This window comes from Sparus aurata, chromosome 23, assembly GCF_900880675.1.
Source record: "Sparus aurata chromosome 23, fSpaAur1.1, whole genome shotgun sequence".
Lineage (NCBI taxonomy): Eukaryota > Metazoa > Chordata > Actinopteri > Spariformes > Sparidae > Sparus > Sparus aurata.
Window position 1 is genome coordinate 7,294,301 of NC_044209.1, and position 16,967 is coordinate 7,311,267.

Below are 16,967 nucleotides of genomic sequence, written 5' to 3' on the forward strand. Positions count from 1 at the left end.
GTGGGGCCGTTTTAAATGATTGACCACTTAACTGCCATCAAGCTTATAAATATATCTTAGAAGTGATCCAGAGAAGTTAACAGCCTTCAACCATCGTGAGACAGGTGAGTCACAAAGCAGAGATGAGCTGATAATATTTAGGATGGTTTAGTTATTTGCAGGCAATCAGAGCTCAGACAGAGAATCTGTGTGCTTATTTAAAGTAAATTGATCTTAAATTAAACAACTGTGTACTGAACATTAACAATCAGTGATTTTATTTAGACCTCAGACAATCAGATGATCACTGAAATGTGGAATATGAAGTAAATATCGGGCGACCATAGCTCAGTACGAATTGGACTGGCAGTTGGAGAATGCTGGTTCACATCCTGGGCATTGCTGAGTTGCCCTTGAGCAAGGCACCGACCCCTAACACTGCTCATTGGGCACTGTAGCATGTGTGGCAGCCCCTTCACTCATCTCCTCTACACTGTGTGTGTGTGTGTGTGTGTGTGTGTGTGTGTGCGTGTGTGTGTGCACACCTGGGTGTAATGTGAGTGGAATGATTGTCTATGTGAAGACCTAAAGCAGTAGTTTAACATGTTTCGTCTAGTCTAATTGGTGACAGGGTAGACACCACTGGATGGTAGCAAAATAGATATACACTATCTGTAGCACAATGTCTGAAACATGGTTGTGGTCCTTCAAAGGGAATGAAAGTAACTTCTCCATTTTCTTCTTTTCACCTGTTTTGTCTCATCAGTCTAACAGAGAAATGGCACCCGCTAAAGCCGCTGCTGCTTGCCCCTTCGAACTCCCCAGCAAGTATAAGTTCCTGAACGTCCTTGGAGGGGGCGCCTTTGGAACGGTGGTGAAATGTATGAACAAGGATACAAGTGAGACTGTGGCTATAAAGTTCCCTAACTGCCAGGGCCAACAAACCTGGAACGAGGTGTGAAACTTTGTTGATTTTAATGTTCACAAAGATGTCACATAGTCAAAGGTGCAGTAACTGCCTGCAAAAGAGCAACTCATTTTATTTAGAATAATTAAATGACCTTAATGTAAAGATATAGTGATTATTGGTGCAGTATGTTTGGAGTACCACAATACGAAGCTCTGCCTTTCAACACTCTCCAAGACGTCCAGCTTCAACAGTTTTTCCTGACTGTTAGCACATCAACTGCCTGCAAACTACTAATCATGTCAAACTTGCCTGTGTCTCCAGATTTCCATGCTGAAAAAGATCAAGGGCCTCAAGCTTGACAAACACAACATTGTCAAGTTCATCGATTGTTTTCAGACCACACTTGGAAAGGCGATTGTGTTTGAGCCATTGGATATAAGCCTTCATGACTACATGAAGAAGAGAAATAATGCCCCTTTGCTTCTGAGTGACATCAGAACCATCGTCCAACAGGTATGAACACAGCATCATCGGATGGAAAGCAAAGCACTGAACACTCAGTTTTAGGCTTTGGTGCATATTTACCAACCTTGTGCTTTCAGATGGCCACAGCATTTAAAGCCCTGAAGGAGAACCAGGTGATCCACACTGACGTCAAACTGGACAACATAATGTTGGTGAATCACCGATGTCGACCCTTTGAAGTCAAGCTGATAGACTTTGGCCTGGCCATTCCCAGATTAGAGGCCAGGACGGGCAGAATACTGCAACCAGTAGCTTTTAGGTAAGGTAGACTATTTGTATCATTATACTGGAGCGAGTTAGTAGTTTACTGTTTTTACCATGAAGAAGCAGCTGTGTGCCCCCTCCCTGTAACATGTTCTGTCCACGCGCTCACTTTACAAAATATATCAGCGTAAACATCCTGTAATGTTTCTCTTCCACATTCAGGTCCCCAGAAATTATCCTGGGCTGTCGATATTCTCAGGCCATTGACATGTGGACCCTGGGCTGTGCGATGTTCCAGATGATCTGCGGCCGTCTACCGTTCTCAGGAGTAACTGAATATGAAATAGTAAGTCATCTACTATAGCCAGACAATTTGCCAAATATTTTCACTTGTGTGTCTTCAATTTGTACCTTAGCTACAATTGGTTGGCTTGCCTTTATATTCTTACCCAACTGAACAGGCCATTAAGATATGGGCGGGTCATTACTTTGCCCTCCTGAGAAAAATATTTTGCTGCCTCTTGCATATATTGATGTCATTCTCTTTCTAATCTCCAGATGCTGAACATTGTTGAACTCCTGGGTCAGCCAGCAGACGATGTTCTTGAAAATGGTCGACAGACAAAGAATTTCTTCAACATAAATGACCAAGTGTGGAGGATCAAGGTACCACAATGTACCCTCTCCAACCTTTACAGAACTTATTTAATCTTTTGTTAGTATATTTTCTTGATGACATTACACGGTCATATTTCACAACATTCAGACTGATTTAGAGGAGTATTAATACAAACACTTTCATCCTCCTTTTAGACTTATGCTGAGTTTTTTGCAGACCAGACAAGAATCAAAAAGAGCCACGAGTTCCAGTCTCTGGACGATCTGAAAGAAGTACGTGTGAAGTTCATTGTCCCAATGATCGATTGTCTTTTTATGATCACGAGGATGAGTTGACTGATGAATTTGAACGATGTTTCCTCAACCAGATGCGTCTGGAGGAAAAAAACAAGAGTGAGGCCGTGGAGCGAGAGCAGTGTATCGAGCTCCTGAAGGCCATGCTGAAAGTGGATGCGAAGAAGAGGATCACTCCCAAGAAAGTCCTCACTCATCCATTCATCACAAAAGACTACCCAAAGTAAGTGTGTGTGCGCTGGCTGTGGGTTCTACAGGTGGTGCTCTGTTAATTAGTGATGATTTCTCATTTGATCATTTTGTTTCCGGGTCATCAATTTAACAGTGAGTGTCTCTTTTGGTAGCAATGATGCTTTGGCATCAACATCTGGTCCAATTCACAGAGAAGTCCAAGACCAACCAACATAAGGAGATAAGACAAAAAACGGCAGTCATCAGAGAAGAAGGCCCCGCGCTAATTACGAGCCTGCCACCATCCAATCTTACTTGGGTTCGTCCTGCAGCAGCCAAAAAACACAGCGGATGGGAGATCTGGAGAGTGCAGTTAGTGAGCTAAAGGGTGGGTGAGGTGTCTTCCTCTGGACATGACACACATTTCTCAGATGAGATTGTTCAACTCGCCAGAATTAATTGCAGATCTGAGAGGAAATTTACATTATTCCTTAAGACATTGTGACAATGACATGATAATTCTGTGTGTGTGTTATTTCATGTTTAGTGTCCGCTTCACTTCTTCGAGTCAGGACATTGAATGATAGCCTACTTCTGCGCTCTGGAGGATGAAGAGAGCAGTAACATCCAACCAGACGACTGCCCTCCATCTCCAGAAAAGACTTTAAGCCGCCTTGTTTCCTGCGTTGATGAGGATCAGGGATGTGTAAATTAATGCTCTATGCACAGTGTCTTGGCATGGCTTTCTGGGCTTCTTGGGAGTTTTGCAAGCAAAATTGTCATTGTTTGCTCATTCTTCCCGTGTCTGTCTGGTTTTCTCCAAGTGCTTCGTTTTTTCCCACAAGCATAAAATATGTTTTGAAAAAAGTATGCAGCTCATTTAGAGACAGATCTGACTGCAGACAATCACACATGTCAATATTTGTTTGGTAAAGCCCCCATATTGCCTTAATGCCCTATCATAGAAATACGGCACGTTTTCTCCCCTCAGGTGAGATTATTGCCTCCAGTTATGAAATTTACCCTTGAGTTAGAAGGGAGACATTTCACTGAAGATGTCAAGACAAGAATAGGAAGGTTACCCTTTTTTGTGTGTGCGTTTAGTTCGCAGATGAACTTCAGTTACAGTAAGTGATAGTCACCTCTACTTGTGTTTTAATTGTTGTCCATTTTGAAGTACGGCTGAGGTATTTAATGTCCTTTGATTTTCAGAATCATAGAAGAAGAGGAGAAGGAAGAAAAAAGAATTGCTTCATACGCATTCTCTCGTAGTTGAGGAAGACTTCAGGCTGCTGTGTTTCCCGCGCTGATGAGGATTCGGGACGCGTGAAGTGAAGTTCTGTATTGGGTTTCTTTAGCATGGTGCAATCAAAACCCTCATAGAGCTTCCGAGGGCAGCATGGTGGCTCAGTGGTCAATGGCTTATTCCGGACCCCTTTCTGTCTGTGTAAAGCTTGCTCGTTGGCCCCGTGTCTGCGTGGGTTTCCACCGGGTTCTCCGGTTTCCTCCCACACTCAATCAGTCTATAAACAATTACACTGGATTTTAAGAAACTGTCCGATGACTTTCATTAGGCTAAGTAATACCACTAAGTATTCAGTATTTACTCAGAGTTGATTTCAGGTTTAGTATGTGAAACTGAACTACTCGGTACCTTTATATTACTGATGGATCAAATCATGTGAAATGTGTTCTCTGTAGAGACAAGCTGACAGAAAAATAACCGTTATTTCAGCATAAACTAAATAAAAATAAGATGATTAAAAATTAACCATGCCCTATTGTTATAGATGCCTTAAACATGTACTCACTCACACTCGCTATTAATAAGAATACGTTTGAAATAATGACTGTACACAATTCTGACATTCTTTTAATAGATCTATGAAGGTAAAAAAAAGTGGTAAAATATCTGGGAATTACAGTAAGCAGATCTACAGTATATATATATTGATTGGAAAACATGTGCAGCTATTGATTCACTCTTATTTAAAGTCATTTGAAAAATCAAGAATGAGTACCTACAGAGGAAAACGCGTATTAGACAATACTCAGAGGGTGGTCTTAAAGTCTTAGATTTTCAAATTATTAATACTATATTTAAAATCAACTGGTTAAAACATGTAAGAATTTATTATTTTACCTGTCTGGTTTAAGTACCTTAACACACTGTACTATTAAAGAGTTGTACTTATCCTGTTGACCAATGTGACTGAAACAAGCATTACCCCATCGCTATGAAGGGTTAAAGGGCTATTCCGGTGTGAGTTAATCCATGGTCTAACACACCATGAAACTGTGTTACACTCCCTCTCGAGAGATCAAGTTAGCAGACCGCTAATTTACGGAGTTTTATCAACCTCAGAAACGACCGCACGACAACAATACACTGCAGTAAATGGATCCAAATATAAACCGCCACCAAAAAGCCACAAATAATGCTCAGAACAGCACCAAACTTCAGCAACAGTACAAACAGGGTCTCAGCACATAGTCCGGAGCATAAAAACTCTGCTAGCTTAGCTGGATTTCTACTGAAAAGTTGACAAAATTTACCTCTCTTCTGCAGCGGCTTCCTGCTGACGGGAAGTCCCGACAACTCGATTACCGAGTGTAGTAGAGTTCCGCGGCTCATGGATGAAAATGTATGATTATGACTCCATGGAAAAGCAATCAAAGTTCATATGTGTCTTACCTGCCAGTTTACAACAGTTATTATCGAGAGCAGACAGGGAAAAGAACGGAATTGAGCATTTCTAACCGCACTCGGTAATCGTCGCGTCAGGACTTCCCCGACCCGGAAGCTGATGGAAGAGAGTTGAAATCTGTTTTTAGCTTCCCAATAGAAATCCAGCTAAGCTAGCGGAGGTTAGATGCCCCAAACTATGTGCTGAGAAACCTATTTGTACTGTTGCTGAAGTTTGGTGCTGTTCTGAGCATTATTTGTGGCTTTTTGGTGGTGGTTTATATTTGGATCCATTTACTGCAGTGTATTGTTGTCGTGTGGTCGTTTCTGAGGTTGATAAAACTCCGTAAATTAGCGGTCTGCTAACTTGATCTCTCGAGAGGGAGTCTAACACAGTTTCACCGTGATTAAGACCATGGATTAAACTTACACGGGAATATCCCTTTAATACATATGAGAGAAAAGCCAGGATAAGAGACAAAGAACAGAGAGTGCCTTTTGTAGGGAGAGGCCAAGGTCACATGTGAATGTCAGATGATGAACATGTTAAACTAATTTTTGCTTGCTCGCACAATGATGTCCTTTAAAAGAATACAGTAGCAATTAGAGCACGAGTTACAGACAAAGGTCAGAGCTGCTGACAAGTGAGTGATGTAAATAAATATATGCTCTAATGCTCATTTTATAAGCTAAACAAATGGCAGTTATTGTTGATCAGTAAGATGCGTTAAAGGAACTAATTGTAATCAAGGTCATGGGCAGGTCAGGACAGGAGTGATGCAGAAGTGTGATAATAAGCAAGCAAGAAAAATACAGAAGTGAGAGTTGCAATATACAGAGGGTGAAGATACATGGGCTATGTTCGTTCCATAAAGGGCATGGAAAGTGTCTACATTATAGGTCACAGGAAAGTGCAAGTTGCAACAACCAAGAGGTCGTGAAGAGTGCACCAGTTTAACGTATGGGAGGTCAGGAAAAGGGTAGCAGTTTTGACAGTTGAAGACAGAGGAACTGGAAAGGGTAGGTTCTGCTCATCTTCTAGCAGAAAGGGGAAACGGCAGCTGTGAAAGGGGCCACCTGGAGGCAGATAAGAAGAGTCCATCTCTTCTTATCTGCCTCCAGGTGGCCCCTTTCAGATCAGATCAACGAGCCAATCTGGTTAAAGGTCGAAGACCGATGGACCAATCCAGCGGAAGAACACATTCATGTACCATTCAACTTTGTATAGTATATATGACTGGGTCAGGGACAGATAGGTTGCGCATGCGCACTCCTGTACTGTAGGGGGCGGTACGCACGCGAGAGGCTGCTCCGGTTCCGCCAATCACCACAGAAGAAGAACATGAGGTAGTGGCGCGCGCTCACAGTCTGAATTTGAATCTCGGGAGAGAGCTGACCGGTACGATGTTTTCTACTTCACTTTTAACAAAACATGAGCTCACTTCTCACACAAACATTGCTCCGACTAGTTAGTTGCAGAGTTGAAAATGTTCCTCGTATCTTGTGTCGAGTGTCTGTTTCATTTAATTACAGTTAAGCTAGCCACGGAGCTAACGTTCACACTGCACGCACCGTCGTTGTAAACAAAACACAGTGAGGGTTTGTCACATTCAGCCAAGTGTGTTACAGATCTGTGTCTAGTCCTGTTGCCTCGACTGTCAAAGTTAGCGTTGGGTTCTTTGTTTGAAATCAATAACGTATACATCCGCTAAAGAAAAGAGTTTACCGAGTGCATTTTTCTGGGAACCGGTGTATGTGTGTGTGTGTGTGTGTGTGTGTGTGTGTGAGAGAGAGAGATTTACCAACACTGCTTCTGTTCCTCCACGGTGTAGAACAGAAAAAACGTTTGCGGGCGAAAGATGTTGGTTAAAAACTGGATGTTATGAAACTAAAACATTACCATACATCATTTTAATTCGAACATCCAAGCATTATATAAGCATTTTCACAATTAATAGCTTAGCAAAACCTACATTAAGGAAGCAGGAACCAGCAAATGTTTGAGATTTTTGCTCTAAAAATGACTAAAAGGAATAATCCTTAATCAGAATAATAGTGTGGTTTGAGTTTCTTGTGACTGACTACTTGATTAATAGTTACAGCTTTAAAACACTGTAGGCACTTTTGTTGAAGCTGCTAATCTAAACATTTCTTCTTCCTCGTTTGACTAAGAGACTTTGTTGTTTAGACTATGGTGTTTGGTTGTTTGTTGTTGATGATGTGAAGCTTCACAATTATTGATGACCTCTCACTGAGTGCGCCCTACAGAGAAATAAACCTCGACGCCTTTAGTTAAATCTCTTCTGTAATGTGTGCTCTAGCTGCCTGTTTCACCACGATGGCTCAGGGACGTAAATTTCAAGACTTGGAGGAGACGGGCGAGGCGTTGGTGGCCTTCATCAACAGCAGCCAGCCTGTGATACTGAGACGAGTGAAAGATGAACATCGGGCCCTTTTCGACCAACATGTAGAGACAAAGAAGATCGTGACGCAGATTTTAAAAGGTAAGCAGTCAGACATGTAGTGAGCTTTTGTTGCTCAGCTGTCAGTTTACTTTTAGGTGCATTGTCACTGTTACACAAAGATAAATTGGATATATACAGTATATGAGGTTGTGTGCTGATACAAGTGTATAGTGTTTCACTGAATGTCAACAACAATTTGTCCAGAGGGCATCCTCAATGCAATTTGACTTTCCTAATGACAGCAGCAGGGGACACTCTGCTCTTCATCTTTAATCCTCTCTATCTCTTGTTTTTCTTCATCATCTCTTCACCTCCAGATATGGCTCAGACTGAGGAGAGCGCCGGCCAGAGGCTGCTGGACATGGAGGAGGAGAAGAAGCAAAGGGAGAACGAGCTGGAGAACCTGGGGGAGCAGCTGAGGCAGTGCACGGCCAAGAGCCAGATCACCGACTCTGAATTACAGTATCCTTTTAAAATGCACCTGGTCGCCGGAGTATGCTATCAATCAAAGAATCCACATCTTTGCAGTGTCTTTTGCGAACCCTGTCCTGCTTCACTCACCCATTTTCTTGTTAGCATCCTGAACCCCACTCCAGATTTCTGCAGAGAGAGTTGGAGAGTCTGCGAAACACCGAACATGAGCTTCAGAGTCTTCAGAACGAGGTGGATGAAGACACCACCGAGGTCATCCCTTCAGCGGTGTGAGTGTCATTTATCAGTTGTTAGAAAGGGTGCTCTCAAGGAATTATCTCACTGACCTCCAGTCACCACATTTAGACCATTTAGAATGAAAATGACCAATATCCCCTCTTCTTCACATTAATTACTTTTGTTGTAGTTTGGGTTGGATATAAAGAAACACAGATATTTTTACATATGGCCTATGCTGCTGAATCTAACATGAATACTGTATAGTAATAGAGCAGTGTAGTCTAAAGCCGTGTAATAGATATGCTGTGTTTCTGAGGGTGATGTCAATACATCTTGATTGAACATAGACTGTATTGGTCAGGTTTTGTGAAATGTCACTAGTTCAGGGATCTCAAGAACTTTTAGCCACCATCAGCTTGTTCTACCTGTGAATGGATGCTACAGATTTAGCATTATTGCAGAGACTGGAAACAAAACAAACAAACAAAAAGAAGGGGGGCAGGAGAAAGAGGCAGTGCAAAATAAGCAAAGTGCACAACACCATAATAAATAAATAGTATAACAATCTACAGATTAATCAAGAATAAAAACAAGAGCATTTAAGTTTGTTTACGGACACAACAGTGAGGGATGTCACAGAACTCACTGCTAGAGAGGAGGGTAAAAAAACGCACCTAGGAATGGTGTAAAAATCAGTATTCAGATAGTTTCAAATACTGAGAATGCATATGTATGAAGAGTTTGGTACTTTTGACAATGCTACTTCGTTTGAGTTGGATCTAAAAACAAACAGCACAGAGCAAAGGATTCATTAACTTGACTCCTGTAGACATGATGTACCACTCCTCCACAGACAGAAGCTGACCCAGAAAATTAGCAGTCAAATAACACATTATCCTTCTTTTAACTTTGCATGAGTCTATTTAACTCCTCTGTGTTGCTTGCATGTGATGACAGTTACATTTGGGAGCTTTTGAGAAGTTTGTCTTATTTCCCCTAAACAGATACGTGGCTCAGGTGTACTACCTCATCACCAAGATCAAGTGGGAGTATAATACACCAGCCAACATCTTAAAAGGAGGTACAGTCCTCTGTCGTTACCTTGTGTGTTCTGTCAGATCGTGTTTCTGTAACATGGCCTCACGTTGTTTTCTTCTCTTGCAGTGCACTACGGAGCAGACCTGGCCACGCCCATCAACATCGACACATCCATGCGACCTCGCAGTGACATCAGCGACCAGCTGTGGGACTTTGTCAGCACTGAGTGGTAGCTGCAGGATGGCGGCGCTCGTCAGAAATGTTGTGCACACTATTTTTGTTTGTCTGTAAATGTGTTTGTTTCCTCCTGTTCTATACGACATTTGTATTGTTTTTAAAATTAAATATCTTCAACGTTTGCTTTGTGGTTCCTTGAATGTATTTCTGAAAATTGGATCGAGTTGGACACTTTGTGGCGTCGATGCTGAGGGGCGTTGGCCACTAGATGTCGCTGCAGCTGTTTTTTAAAAATGTTTTGTTAAAAGTCTACATGGTTTTCTTGGAATCAAACAAACTCAGATGAGACATTGCTGGGAGATCAACTCCTTTATGTAGGTTTTCAACTAGAGTTTTTGTTTTGGTTAACAAGATGACAATGGAGCCTTTGACATGGTAACGGGTCAAAGAAATTGAGGTGCTGAAGAAAGCTTTAGAAGAGGTTTGTAGGGTTGGTCAGACTAGTTAACTATATTTTTGTCTGCCTTTGTTTGTCTGATGAGCTCTACACCACCAGTCATGTTCCAGATACTTGGCTTACAGTTTCAACCATTTAGCCCCACAGTCAGAAATCTATTCATTCTCTTTGTTTATTACTTTTAACAATTTCATTTCAACAATTCATCCTTTTTTATGGCTATGTTTCAATTGTTTGTGCATTACTCTGTGCAAACATTTTCAACTTTCTCAACACTCTTGTTTGGCATTAATGTCTGATTCAGGGGTGTCTATCTGCCCTCCTAGCTTGGATCATTTATACAAAGTAATGAGAATATTTCAAAAGCATTTTTAAATCACAAAAATGGCATAAACAACAATATAATACAATACAATTTGATTAGTTCTTTAATTTTCCCCCTTAAAAACATCTGGCTGTCCGACACTCCTGCCCTACGTACTTATGTATTTCTAAATCGACCTGTGCCAATAGAATACCACAATATACTTCACTCAATCACAAGTCAGGCCATGATGGTGCTTATTAGAGCTGAAATGATTCATCAATTAGTTGTGAACAATAAAACTGATCACCAACTATTCTGATTATCGTGTTTAATTATTTCTCTGATTCCAGCTTCTTCAAAGTGAATATTTTCTTGTTTCTTGACTCACCTATGACAGTAAACGGAATACCTCTGGGTTGTGGAAGGAACAACACATTCGAGGAGGTCATCCAGGGCTTTGGGGAACTGTCATCAACATTTTTTTTTTCCCTGGTACCGTGTTCTTGCATTTGTGACGTCCTTGTCCTGAGTTAGCAAAAAGAAAGTGACACAACAAGAAACCAGTAACAAGAACAACATTCTGTAATCTAAACTTCCACCCAGGCCTCGCAGGGATGCTGCCCACGCAGGGTTCTGCACTGCCAGGCAGATGTGTCGTATTATTATTTACCCATCTGCTCTGCTGAGAACTGAAACTCCCCTCTTCTTTGAAAATGACTTGATACCACAAATGTCGTACCACTGCAGCATTGCACGTGGTTAGGAGTAGGCCGGCTGACATACTGCTCAAACTAACACTTAGTATAAAATTGGAGGAACCACGCACTAATATGTGGTTTTCCTTACGGTAAACAGAGCAGCGAACAGCTTACACTGTTGCTGGTGTTTCTGCAGCTTCTTGTGTACCACAGGCACATCTCATATCAAGTGGTTCACAGGTGGTTTGCATGGAGGTGGGGTGCTGCAGCTTAAGACTGAGAGCCCCTATCTGTCCTTATTTCCCCTTTCATCGCTACCCTGTCGGAGTCTCTTTACTACTATACAAACAGAGTATATGATGTTTTTGCCTCTATACCTTGTTGATTGATGATTTTTGCAGTTGATCTAGTTGGATCACATTTAGCCGCAGCTTCAGAGGTCACTGTGATGTTGCCTTAAGACCTCTGAGGCGCAAACCGTGCTCTCTCTAAGCTCCACCGGGACACAAGGTATTGCAGTGACATTCGTTTCTTATTGACGTAGTGAATTCAATTAAATAAGCCCACATTTTGGGGAAAAGAGAAAACTTTTTTTTTTTAAAAGTTTTTACTGTCAGAACAGATCCGCAGAGCTCATAGTGACAATATTCATAAAGCTTTTGTTTTCACGTCAGCAAACAAATATTCAGACCTAATGGGACTATATTAGTGTGGAATGAAAAATGTCAGTAATGCGTGTGTAGTTTAAAAATGTATAAATATTCAAAGGTGTGTTATGTATTTTTGGGATCAGTGGAGAAAAATTGTAATTTTTTTGTGAGGTTTTCATTGCTAAGGAAAACAAACTGTCTTTAAATAACAACAAAAATGTTACTTTGATTATGTGTGGCGGACCCTGCCACCTTCCTAGCTTCAAACAGTGTTCTGGGTTAGGGTTAAAAGAAAAATAAGACATTTTTCTGAGTTTGTATTACTATCTCATAAATATTGTAAATATGACATTTCAGAGTTTGAATTTCTTCTCCAAAACCACATAATTGCCTTTTAAATGTAATTAACATTATTTGGATTGTCCTTCATGTATTAGTTGTATTCATTACACATGTTACAGTTTTATGTGTAATCACAATAGTGAGTGCTGTGTGTGTGTGTTTGTTCGGCAGTAAGAAACAGGAAGGACGTCGATGATAGAGACATGAGGCGGGCAGAAAACTTAGAAGGTGACTCTGGAGTAAACATCATTCACATATGTTTTTATTCAGTGCATATATAAAACTGGCTTCATAACTTAAGTGAGTTTTTTTTTTTACAATACAAAATGCAGCTCAGAAAAGGCTATAGATATTTACATTTTAGTATACTAAAAAAAAAAACAATCAGTAAACATATATCATTTTTCTCTTTACATTTATGTACAGTACTATAATTGGCAAAGTGTCCTTTTCAAGTCACTTTGAACACCATGAATTTCCCCGACACTGTGAAGCCCACACACTTTTGCCTGAGCCTCTTCAGATTTCTGCGATGTGGGAGAAGATAATATCTATGCCCTTTCATGTGAAAAATTGATCGCTGTCATGTTGTGATGGATTTTCCCCAACAAAGAAAAAAAAGGTTTCTGTTTTATCCATGGGTAAATGTCGCATCACTGCGCTGACATCGTAGTTTCTTAGAACCAAAGAGGCGTCGACAAACCTCCTCTGTCAGCTTTATAGCTTCTACTCATTCATCATGTGTCGCTACATATGTCGGAGGGACCTCCAAAGCTGCAAACCGCTCGGCGCAAGCCTCCATGTGACGTTTTCAGTGCGTCTCCGGGCCGCCGAGCCTCTGATCTCAGCAGAGGGGACGTCTACCCGCCATTACTGCTGACCAAAACTCACATGGCAGAAATTACACGGTTTTGGCAGCAGGGTTTGGGTGTGGATGCTCTGTGTTTGTAACAACATGTCATTATGTGCTACACAGGGCGAGGAGATAAGGAGAAATCTCGTGCTCAGATGTGCAGCATAATTGGCTGTATTTACACAGTCTTTGATTTCTCTGTCACTTCTAAAAAAAAAAAAAAGAATGAATGAATGAAATTGTTTCCATACGGAGCATCCTCCAACAAATACTGGCCTTGGTTTCAGTGTCTAAAAGACAAATACAATGCGTTTTTATTCACAGGGAACTGCAAGACACTGTTCATGCTCTGACATGTCCTGTTTCTCATGATCACACTTGTAAAAAATATGCACAGAAAGTTGAAAAAGTTCTTGTTTTTCTCTCAATTTGGACATCCATCACATATACCAGGCTTAACAGTCTCATTCCAAATCTGTGGCAGAGTGCAACACAGAACTTCAGCTCCTACGGCTCAAATCTGTTCGATCGACGTGGGCACAAACGCAGCGTGGGATGAGAGAGAAGTGTCAGTCTGAATGTTTGCTCTCGGTGTTAAAGGAGCTGCGGTGTCATGTTTTAGACATCCTGGGGTAAATGGCTTTGATAGTCGAGGGGGTTAAGTTACTGGAAGACACTGTGTTCTCCAGTCCCTCCAGTCTGTGAGAGGCTGCATCAGTCTTACTGGTGCTGCACTCCAGGAAGGGCATCCCGATCTTCTTCACCTGTCCGTCCTTTGTTAGGAGGCAGTGTCGGCAGAGCAGCCGCAGGATGGCCCTCCTCATGTCCTTGCTGGTCAGGGTGTAGATGATGGGGTTGAGAAGGGAGTTGAACATGGCGATGCCCAGGAAGTAGTCTGCCTTGAGGAGTATATCGCAGGTTTTGGCTTTGCAGAAGAAGTCCAGCAGGAGGAGGATGAAGAGGGGCAGCCAACAGGCGATGAAGACCCCCAGGACTATTGTGACGGTCTTCAGCAGGGCCATGTACTTCTGGGACTTGCGATACAGGCCTTTGCGCTGGGGAACAGAAGCGAGGCGCTGGGTGTTAGCCTTGACGATGCCGAAGATTCGGACATAGAGCACCACGATGGACATGAGGATGGCGCTGAAGACCGTGATGCAGAAGAGGATGTAGCTCTTGGCGTAGAGCGGGAGGACCGTGGAGCAGTGCTCCAGCTGTCCCATACAGTTCCAGCCCAGGACAGGAAGGATGCCCAGCAGCACCGACAGCACCCAGCTCGCTCCAATCAGAGCGAACATCCGGCCCTGTTTGTCCCCTTGATACGGCTTCATCCTCACCATGGTGACATGGCGCTCGATGGCGATGGCCAGAAGACTGACGACCGAGGCGGCCAGCATGATGAACACACCCCCCTCCCTGAGGAACCACAGCACCGGGGTCATGTTCAGCGTGTTGGCACCAGACATGATGATGTTCACCATGTAGGTGAAGCCTGCGAGCAGGTCAGACAGCGTCAGGTTGCCCAGCAGATAGTACATGGGCAGATGGAACTTCTTGTTCTTCCATATGGCCAGGAGAACCACAGCGTTCTCTACCACGATGAGCAGGCAGACCAGCAGGAATGCTATGGCCTCTGGTTTAAGTCCATCCTTGTACTTGTTCTCCTTCAGCTTGCCTGTGAAGTTGTAGTGCTCTATGATGACCGCGTTGCTCTGGTACTGACGAAACATCCGAAGCAGGTTTCCTGTGGAGGGGGCCATGGGCATGGCAGACGGGGCAGCAGCGGCGTAGGCAGCGTGGTGAGTCCCTGTGTCCATTCTTTTTTTTTTTGATTCTTCCAGAGGTACAAAGATGCTTTTTTTTCCCCTCTCCTTTTCAGATTTTGAATTAGATCCTCAGAGAAGGTGTCAGAACGTCCTCTGATCGGGCATTCTTTCTTTGGTTTTGAAAAGTCAGTCAGCTGGCATACGCAGAGGAAAAAAAATCTTCCTTCTGATGCTATCAAAAAGGATTTCCTGTGGTTTGAATTTTTTTTTTTTTTTCTTCCAAAAAAGCAGTTTCTCTCAATGCCCGGTCTGATCACTAGGAGGCGACGAGAGCCAGCCCGCACTGAAACAAGAGGGACGGAGAGTCAGGATTGAGCAGGGAAAACAAACACGATAATTAACGATAGGAAATGCAATATCAAATGAATTAAATATCCCTCCACAGTATCCAGAGTGCCTGATGATGAAACACATAACAGCGACCATATCTGCATGATTAACGAGAGGGGAAGCCTCCAGTCCACATTATGGAGTAATAACTTATTAAACATTAAAGCGGCTCAGACTTCAGTGGGATTAAAACTCTTTACAAGTTCCCATTACACTTTTAATTGAACATTTCTCTCCATCAGTTGACCTCAGTGGGAGTGTTTTCCTGCCACGAAAGATTTAAACCCACGTTTGAAAAAAACAAACAAAAAACTGGAACACAACAAATCCAGTAGAAAACTAAGCCACAGTTTACATTTGTTTACGCGTAATTTATGCGTAAATACGCACGCATCCAGGTTCCCAAAACATCTCATTCCACTCGTACAGACAATTGGACTGAGTTTATCACGAATCGTTTGTTTTACGCAGGTTTCCAGTTTTCATCAGCAGGCGTACAATTTAAAAACAAAAACATTATAGCGTCGAAACTGTTCCTTTTTTTTTCAGATCCTGCAAGTTACAAAATGACCTTTCGCGCACAAGAAAGTCACTTTGAATGTGTCACCGAGCAGCGCAGACGCATTTCACGCCCCTGTCAAGCACCTTGACGGACACATAAGCAAAAAAAAAAAAAAAAGAGCATATTTTTAAAAAGTTTTCACGCACCTGTAAAAACGTGTAAATCTCCTTTTAGAAGCGGTAGAAGCGATCCCACGGCCGGAGGAGAGGAGGAGGAGGAGAAGGAGGAGGAGGCGGACGCGCACTCAGCCTCTCTCTGCACCACGGCGACATATGAGTGTGATGTGGGAATCGAGCAGGGCAGGACTCGACACGCAGTGGGTTGGTCTATAATGTCTTTGCCCTTCAACGATTTTCTTCCCTCCCTTGTCTGACCCCTCAAGTTTTTTCTTCTTCTTTTTTTTTTTTTTCTGATGTAGCCTCAGGAGGGATTAGAGCTCCGTGACAGATTACGCGTTTGTATTTGTGTCACTGCAAAAGGCTGCAGAGGAAGAAAGTGAGATCTCCGCCTTATCAGATTGCCCTCAGGTGCAACTCCTGTGAAAATCTTGCCAGTGTGTTAGTAATGAGCTTTTGAAGTCTAATTATGGCTGTAGGTCCTTACCAGCTCATTGTTGCTCTTCTGGTTTGTCAGATTGTGTTGAAATCTCCTCCTCCTCCTCTTTTACTCTCTCTCTCTCACACACACAGAGTTAATAAAAGGCAAAACATCACACTCAAATGCAAAACTGAAAACAAAAAAAAAAAAAAAAAGACCACAAGTTAATTTGTCAGTGGAAAAACAGTAATTTGTGAGAGCGGTGCAGCTGGGCCTGTGTTTGCAGCCCAGAAAACCCCAAATTTCAGAAAATAACCAACTCAGATAGATTTCATCTGTAATTATCTTTCAGCTCACACATCAAAAAAAGGGCTTTTTTTCGGGCTGACGTGCCATGTGGAGGTCTTCTCTCCCCCTTAAAGTTCCCATTTAGACGAGTTCTGAGAAGTAAACACACTCTGTTATGAGTGACCGCGTACAAAAAGTTCAATTGCATCATCCAATATTTTTGAAATGACATTTAATCCTCCTCCTTCACTGGAAAAATCCAGAATCTACGGAGAGGAAATATTTTTCATTTCAAAAAGTTTGACAGCTGGACACAAGATGTCTCTGACTTGACTGTAAACATCGCTGGAGGCCTCACGTTCTCAAACCAGACCTAGTTTCATGTCGAACCACCATTGC

The 16,967-nt window shown here is 42.3% G+C and overlaps 3 protein-coding genes across 14 annotated transcripts; 2 read left to right on the forward strand and 1 right to left on the reverse strand.

Moving 5' to 3' along the window:
- Nucleotides 1-4,472, forward strand: LOC115575013 (homeodomain-interacting protein kinase 1-like). 12 transcript variants are annotated; one of them, XM_030406752.1, is made up of 9 exons: nucleotides 1-104; nucleotides 746-934; nucleotides 1,211-1,402; nucleotides 1,492-1,673; nucleotides 1,841-1,964; nucleotides 2,177-2,333; nucleotides 2,454-2,509; nucleotides 2,605-2,753; nucleotides 2,875-4,472. In XM_030406752.1, exons 2-9 carry the CDS (start codon nucleotides 758-760, stop codon nucleotides 2,936-2,938), a joined length of 1,101 nt encoding a protein of 366 aa, XP_030262612.1. In that variant the 5' UTR covers nucleotides 1-104; nucleotides 746-757; the 3' UTR covers nucleotides 2,939-4,472. The 12 variants fall into 12 exon arrangements, 3 of the variants coding, with proteins under 3 accessions (XP_030262612.1, XP_030262610.1, XP_030262611.1); XR_003982605.1 differs by having other exon boundaries at nucleotides 33-934; nucleotides 2,875-3,828; nucleotides 3,914-4,472; XR_003982607.1 differs by having other exon boundaries at nucleotides 33-934; nucleotides 2,875-3,692; nucleotides 3,914-4,472.
- Nucleotides 4,473-6,644: 2,172 nt separating this feature from the next.
- Nucleotides 6,645-9,900, forward strand: spc24 (SPC24 component of NDC80 kinetochore complex). The gene is made up of 6 exons (XM_030406694.1): nucleotides 6,645-6,786; nucleotides 7,709-7,891; nucleotides 8,170-8,314; nucleotides 8,449-8,553; nucleotides 9,508-9,584; nucleotides 9,668-9,900. Exons 2-6 carry the CDS (start codon nucleotides 7,726-7,728, stop codon nucleotides 9,772-9,774), a joined length of 600 nt encoding a protein of 199 aa, XP_030262554.1. The 5' UTR covers nucleotides 6,645-6,786; nucleotides 7,709-7,725; the 3' UTR covers nucleotides 9,775-9,900.
- Nucleotides 9,901-12,412: 2,512 nt separating this feature from the next.
- Nucleotides 12,413-16,043, reverse strand: s1pr5a (sphingosine-1-phosphate receptor 5a). The gene is made up of 2 exons (XM_030409003.1): nucleotides 15,890-16,043; nucleotides 12,413-15,134 (listed from the first exon to the last, which is right to left on the reverse strand). Exon 2 carries the CDS (start codon nucleotides 14,840-14,842, stop codon nucleotides 13,637-13,639), a length of 1,206 nt encoding a protein of 401 aa, XP_030264863.1. The 5' UTR covers nucleotides 14,843-15,134; nucleotides 15,890-16,043; the 3' UTR covers nucleotides 12,413-13,636.
- Between the last annotated feature and the right edge of the window lie 924 nt (nucleotides 16,044-16,967).

What these genes read in the sequence shown, in the direction of transcription:
- LOC115575013 (XM_030406750.1), top strand. Translation starts at nt 662, where the DNA reads ATGTCTGAAACATGGTTGTGGTCCTTCAAAGGGAATGAAAGTAACTTC. An exon ending in GCCAACAAACCTGGAACGAG is followed by an intron (nt 935 to 1,210) that starts GTGTGAAACTTT and finishes CTGTGTCTCCAG; the next exon opens with ATTTCCATGCTGAAAAAGAT. An exon ending in CTGCAACCAGTAGCTTTTAG is followed by an intron (nt 1,674 to 1,840) that starts GTAAGGTAGACT and finishes TTCCACATTCAG; the next exon opens with GTCCCCAGAAATTATCCTGG.
- spc24 (XM_030406694.1), top strand. Translation starts at nt 7,726, where the DNA reads ATGGCTCAGGGACGTAAATTTCAAGACTTGGAGGAGACGGGCGAGGCG. An exon ending in CGTGACGCAGATTTTAAAAG is followed by an intron (nt 7,892 to 8,169) that starts GTAAGCAGTCAG and finishes CTTCACCTCCAG; the next exon opens with ATATGGCTCAGACTGAGGAG. An exon ending in GAGGTCATCCCTTCAGCGGT is followed by an intron (nt 8,554 to 9,507) that starts GTGAGTGTCATT and finishes TCCCCTAAACAG; the next exon opens with ATACGTGGCTCAGGTGTACT.
- s1pr5a (XM_030409003.1), bottom strand. Translation starts at nt 14,842, where the DNA reads ATGGACACAGGGACTCACCACGCTGCCTACGCCGCTGCTGCCCCGTCT.